The sequence below is a fragment of the Solanum tuberosum genome, unplaced genomic scaffold, assembly GCF_000226075.1.
Source record: "Solanum tuberosum cultivar DM 1-3 516 R44 unplaced genomic scaffold, SolTub_3.0 scf00103, whole genome shotgun sequence".
Classification (NCBI taxonomy): Eukaryota; Viridiplantae; Streptophyta; class Magnoliopsida; order Solanales; family Solanaceae; genus Solanum; species Solanum tuberosum.
The window spans coordinates 265,560-272,376 of NW_006239027.1; the positions used below are offsets into that span (position 1 = coordinate 265,560).

At 32.1% G+C, this 6,817-nt stretch overlaps 2 protein-coding genes across 2 annotated transcripts; both read left to right on the forward strand.

The window, feature by feature from the left end:
* Positions 1–1,954: 1,954 nt before the first annotated feature.
* Positions 1,955–2,944, forward strand: LOC102594450 (F-box protein At3g07870-like). The gene has a single exon (XM_006348711.2). It carries the CDS (start codon positions 1,955–1,957, stop codon positions 2,942–2,944), a length of 990 nt encoding a protein of 329 aa, XP_006348773.2.
* Positions 2,945–4,016: 1,072 nt separating this feature from the next.
* Positions 4,017–6,592, forward strand: LOC107060841 (F-box protein At3g07870-like). Its single transcript, XM_015309263.1, has 2 exons — positions 4,017–4,967; positions 6,506–6,592. Exons 1-2 carry the CDS (start codon positions 4,017–4,019, stop codon positions 6,590–6,592), a joined length of 1,038 nt encoding a protein of 345 aa, XP_015164749.1.
* Positions 6,593–6,817: the final 225 nt, after the last annotated feature.

The window sequence follows — 6,817 nt, forward strand, 5'->3', positions numbered from 1 at the left end:
AGGAAGACATAAAGAGAAAAAAAGGTAAATATTACCTCCAACAACATAATTCAGGAAGACATAAAGAGAAAAGAAGATAAATATTACATCCAACAGTATAATTCAGGAAGACATAAAGCGAAAAAAAAAGTAAATATTACCTCCAACGACATAATTCAGGAAGACATAAAGAGAAAAAAAGGTAAATATTACCTCCAACAGTATAATTCAGGAAGACATAAAGCGAAAAAAAAAGTAAATATTACCTCCAACGACATAATTCAGGAAGACATAAAGAGAAAAAAAGGTAAATATTACCTCCAACAGTATAATTCAGGAAGACATACAGAGAAAAAAGGTAAATATTACATCATACAGTATAATTCAGAAAGACATAAAGAGAAAAAAAAGGTAAATATTACCTCCAACAGTATAATTCAGGAAGACATAAAGAGAAAAGAAGATAAATATTACATCCAACAGTATAATTCAGGAAGACATAAAGCGAAAAAAAAGGTAAATATTACCTCCAACAAGACATAAAGAGAAAAAAAGTAAATATTACCTCCAACAGTATAATTCAGGAAGACATAAAGAGAAAAGGGTAAGTATTACCTTCAACAGTACAATTCAAGAAGACATAAAGAGAGAAAAGGTAAGTATTACCTCCAACAGTATAATTCAGGAAGAGATAGAGAGAGAAAAGGTAAGTATTACCTCCAACAATATAATTCAAGAAGACATAAAAGAGAAAAAAAGTAAATATTACCTCCAACGACATAATTCAGGAAGACATAAAGAGAAAAAAAGGTAAATATTACCTCCAACAACATAATTCAGGAAGACATAAAGAGAAAAAAAGGTAAATATTACCTCCAACAACATAATTCAGGAAGACATAAAGAGAAAAAAAGGTAAATATTACCTCCAACAACATAATTCAGGAAGAGACATAAAGAGAAAAAAAGGTAAATATTACCTCCAACAACATAATTCAGGAAGACATAAAGAGAAAAGAAGATAAATATTACACAACAGTATAATTCAAGAAGACATAAAGAGAGAAAAGGTAAGCATAAAGAGAAAAAAAGGTAAATATTACCTCCAACGGCATAATTCAGGAAGACATAAAGAGAAAAAAAGGTAAATATTACCTCCAACGGCATAATTCAGGAAGACATAAAGAGAAAAAAAGGTAAATATTACCTCCAACGGCATAATTCAGGAAGACATAAAGAGAAAAGGGTAAGTATTACCTTCAACAGTATAATTCAAGAAGACATAAAGAGAGAAAAGGTAAGTATTATCTCCAACAGTATAATTCAGGAAGACATAAAGAGAAAAGGGTAAGTATTACCTTCAACAGTATAATTCAAGAAGACATAAAGAGAGAAAAGGTAAGTATTATCTCCAACAGTATAATTCAGGAAGACATAGAGAGAGAAAAGGTAAGTATTACCTCCAACAATATAATTCAAGAAGACATAAAGAGAAAAAAAGTAAATATTACCTCCAACAGTATAATTCAGAAAGGGATAGAGAGAGAAAAGGTAAGTATTACCTCCAACAGTATAATTCAGGAAGACATACAGAGAAAAAAAGTAAATATTACCTCCAACTGTATAATTCAAGAAGACATAAAGAGAAAAAAGGTTCAATTATGGGAACCTTTTTAATTAAAATTCAAAATTTAAAATTTGGAGCGCACTATATATATGAAAGTCCACCCCACCCAAACCCTCAAAATTTGGGAAATTTTTCCTTTTGTTCAAAGTAAGTGATAGCCATGGACGTCAAAATCTCTAAGGGTAAAGAAAAAAGAATCTGTCAAGTCACGTGGATGAGGATTATGGATCTTCCATTGGTGATTATGATTGATATTCTTTCACGATTGCCAATCAAGTCCATTTTTCGATGTAAATGTGTTTGTAAAGTTTGGTATAATATTTTATATCCCGACCCTTTATTTGTTTTAATGTATGAAAAAAGATCCCTTAAATTCCCCTGCATTTTGCTTTCGGAAGGTATAGGCGAACATTCTCTTCTAGAACTCAAAGAAGGTTATCGTTATTATTATGGCCGCTCTAAAAGACCCATTCCGTTGATCCCTAAGTTTCACTACCCTCCAGGGAGAGTGTCTTTAGTTGGTTCATGTAATGGATTCATTTGTTTGTTGAATGATTCGATGTATATTGAGAAACATTCAGTTTACATTAGTAATCCTCTTTTGGGTGAGTATTTCGAAGTTAAATTGCCTGAAAGGGAGATAAGTGTTAATCAAGTTACTTATGGATTTTGCTTTAGCGAAGTCTCTAGAGAATTTAAAGTATTGAGATTAGTAGTTAGAGAGCATATTCACGTATCAGAATTGAAGATTTATACTCTTGGAGTTGGTGAGAAATGGAGGAATGTGGGTGAAATTCCATGTCCTACAAGGTATAAATTTGGCCAGGTTATTGTCAATGGTGCTCTTCATTGGATGTATCACGAAGAAAATGACAAAATTTACTCCTTTGATATTGAGACAGAAAAGATCAAGTCTCTACCAGCTCCGCCTGGTCTGGGAACTCCACCATGGATCTTGAAGCTAGCAGAGGTGGGAAATTGTCTGTGTTTGACTGATGATAAAAGCAGATGGTCTGCTAATATTGATATCTGGTGGATGAAAGAGTATGGGGTTGCTGAATCTTGGACTAAAGATACCATTATGGTGAATTCTCTTCCGCGGGCTTTTAATAGGTTTAATATAAACCCAATATTAATTTGGAAAGATGGAGAAATCTTGATTCAGAGTTTCAGATGCCTAGCTTCATACAGACCCGAGTCGAAAAGGTTCATCTGGGTTAAAGTTTACGGTGATGTCAGTGTAGCGACTAGATACATCCCAAGCTTTTACTCACTCAAGACTATCATGGGGGAAAACTTTCAAGTCACAAATGTTTATCCAAAGACTAAAATACTTTAGAATATTTGTTTTATCTTATTTCCTCCACAATATATATGATGTTTTGCTTTAGGTCTTCTGATATTAACTTTTACTATTTTGTGGATGCTTTTGAATTCTAGTGTATATATTAAAGTCCATTTTAACGTTAAGTTGTTTGCATTGCAAAGTCAACAAAGCTTCATTTCTTTTATTCATTTTATATATCATACATCAACAATTTGAATGATAAACCTACAACAAAAGTAGGATACAAAGTAAAACTTCTATAAAACGGTAGGGTAAAAAATAAAATAAGATTGTTAAATAATAAGTAAAGACAAAATGAAAAAAGAAAGAAAAAAAATAAAGACAAAATGAGATGAAAAATATTAAAGTACCGATGTAATCACACCAAATCGATCGTTAACATAAAATGAGATATTTCATCATTACCTAATGATGAATTTAAACATAAGGTATAGTTAATTTGAGTAACGATCAAAACAAACATGATATTTAAACTAAATCCATGCAATACATTCAACTCTTTTAGAAAAAGTCACTTCTTTTTTCCGAGACATTTCCGCAACTCTTTATCACTATTTCACATTCTATAAAATATAGTATCAATCTCCTTACTTTATAAGGTAAGAGAAAGTATCTCAAAAATTTCTATGGTAAAATATTAATGACATCCGATTCAAATGGCCAAATAAGGTAAATGTTCAAAGAAGTCACTTATTTTTGTTTTGACTTTGAGAAGTCATCCAAAAGGATAATAATGGAAAGTAGCATTTAATTTTTGTCCTTAAATATTTTTATAGAAGTCATCCAATTGTATCTAGTCAACGTGTATAGTCATTTTGGCTTGAAATAAAATTTTCGAAATCTTGGAGCCCAGTATATATATGGAAAGTAGCATTTAATTTTTGTCCTTAAATATTTTTCTGGAAGTCATCCAACTGTATCTAGTCAACATCTATATTCATTTTGGCTTGAAATAAAATTTTCAAAATCTTGGAACCCTATATATATATATATATATATGAAAGTCCAAAAGACCAAAACCGTCAAAACTAGCAAACCATTTTGTTCAAAGGAAGTGACAATCATGGATGTCAAAACCTCATCTTGCAAAAGAAGAAGAATCTCTCATGTCCCGAGGATGAGGATTATGGATCTTCCATTGATGATTCTGATCGAAATTCTTTCAAGATTGTCAATTAAGCCCATTTTCCGATGTAAGACTGTGTGTAAACTTTGGTACAACCTTTTATCTTACGACACTTTATTTGCTAACATGTATCACACAAGATCCCTCAAATTCCCCTGCATTTATCTTTTCGATGGTGTGGGCAAGCCTTCGCTTCTAGAACTCAAAGCAGAGTATAATTATTATGCTCGCCATTGTAACAGACCCATTCAATTGACCCCTGAGTTTCACTACCCTCCAGGGAGAGTGTTTTTAGTTGGTTTGTGTAATGGATTCACTTGTTTCGTGAATGGTTCGACAAATATTGAGAAACATTTTGTTTATATTAGTAATCCTCTTTTGGGTGAATATTTCGAAGTTAAATTGCCTGAATGGGAGATTAGTGTTTGGCGTGTTACTTATGGATTTTGCTTTAGCAAAGCGTCTGGAAAGTATAAGGTATTGAGATTTGTAGCTAGAAAGGTTACTAAAGTATCGGAATTGGAGGTTTATACTCTTGGAGTTGGTGAGAAATGGAGAAATGTGGGTGAAATTTCATGTCCTGTATGGTATGATAAGTTTGACAAGGTTAATATCAATGGTGCTCTTCATTGGATGGATAGCGAAAAAAATGACATCATTTACTTCTTCGATATTGAGACAGAAAAGGTCAAGTCCCTGCCAGCTCCACCGGGACTGGTAACTCCACCCTGGAACTTGAAGCTAGTAGAGTTGGGAAATTATTTATGTTTGACTGATTATTACAACACATCATCCACTAATATTGATATCTGGTGGATGAAAGAGTATGGGGTTTCTGAATCTTGGACTAAAGAAATCATTTTGGTGGATTCTGTTCCGCGTGGTATGGTTCACATTAATTTTGAACCGATACTTATGTGGAAAGATGGAGAAATCTTAATTCAATGAGGCAGCAAGCTAGCTTCGTACAACCCAAAAATGAAGAGTTTCAGGGTGGTTTATGTTTACGGTAAGGTCATTACAGCGATTACATACACTCCAAGCTTTTACTCACTCAAGACTATCATGGGGGACGACTTTCAAGTCACTAATGTTTATCCGAAGACTCAGATAGTTTAGAGTAGTTGTTTTATCTTATTTCCTCCGTGATATGGTGTTTTGCTTTTGTGCTTCTGCTATAAAACTTTTACTATTTTTTGGATGCTTTTGAATTCTGGATAGAGAAATCTTAAAAGCTAATTACTATTTATATTATGAATATGATGAAATTGATGGATTTTGGAATCAGATGGCTTAAGTTTTTCTTCTATGTTGTTAATTGTTAATATTAAGATAACTAGTATACCTACCCGTGCAATTCACGAATAATATTTAAAACATTTATCATTTCAAATTGTGAGTGTGTTTATACTGGCAAATGGACCAGAACCTGAGCTCCATTAAAAAATTAAACTTTCCATTTTCTTTATAATTGGTAATAACAACTCTTAATTGATATTTGCATTAATAATTTATACATCATCAACATATAGAACTTAAACTCTTTTTCCTTTTATTTTCTAGTGAACCAACACAACTACAGCATTTACGTTATAAAGATTATGGGGAAAATTTATATATCATTAGTCAAAGAATCATTCTTTAAATACAAAGAGGATTATAATAAACAAAATGAAATCCAAAAAATTCTCATATCAAACATAGATGTTAATTATGTCCAACTTTATGTAAAGATATTTCACTCGTGTTTCATTTTAGACTTCATTAACTATATACCAAGTTACTCTCTTGCCTTTATATAGTCCATGGCAATCAGATTCTGTTATGTCCAACTTTATATAAAGATATTTCACTCACGTTTCATTTTAGACTTCGTAAATATATACCAAGTTTCTCACTTGCCTTAATATAGTCAATGGCAATAATCGTTGATGACTCTAGAAATGGACAGTCAACATGCCAATAACTCGGTAATCGATTAATTACCATTTCCCCTGTATCAGTTCTTCAGGCACCTTTATTATACATCTTCTAAGTCTGTAAGTTTTATTGTAAATAACTCAATACAATAATTTATGGTGCTTTGGTACCATATTAATAGTACTTGTGCTAGCATGACATTACAACTCCTTTATTCCGCTCTATTATCTTCTGTAATTCATCTAGACATTTTCATTCGTGATAATACAATTTCCAGACTGTACATAATATATGTCCAAGATAACTCTGTCACAAAGATTACATTTGTGGCGACAAAAGTTGTAATGAATACATACTTTTAGTGGAGGCTAATTATATATTAGCGCGACTAAAATTGCCACTAATACTGACTTTAGTGGTAACTTATATTACACTTAACTTCGACAAACTTCACTAACAAGTACTTTTCGCAGTCATTAAACTTGCCACTAATATGTACTTTGCAGGTATTAGCGGCAATTAAAGTTGCCACTGTACCATACTTTTACAAGCGATCAAAATTGACACTAAATGCTACTTATAGTGTTGACTAATTTAAGTTGCAACCAAAACCTACCTTTAGTGGCAACCAATATAGGGATTAAATATGATCATAATAGTCAGTAAAAACATACTTTCATCTGCAACTTAAATAAGCATTAGCAACAACTGCATATGCCCCTAATATTGACATTTAGCGGCGATTATTCTTGCCACAAAAACCAACTATTAGTGGCGACTATTATATGTATTAGCAGCAACTAATTTTGCCACTATAA

Bases quoted from the DNA above. Each gene is read 5' to 3' on its own strand.
- LOC102594450 (XM_006348711.2), top strand. From the start codon at position 1,955: ATGTATGAAAAAAGATCCCTTAAATTCCCCTGCATTTTGCTTTCGGAA.
- LOC107060841 (XM_015309263.1), top strand. From the start codon at position 4,017: ATGGATGTCAAAACCTCATCTTGCAAAAGAAGAAGAATCTCTCATGTC. The intron at 4,968-6,505 runs GTTCACATTAAT...TGTACTTTGCAG, and splicing joins ATTCTGTTCCGCGTGGTATG to GTATTAGCGGCAATTAAAGT.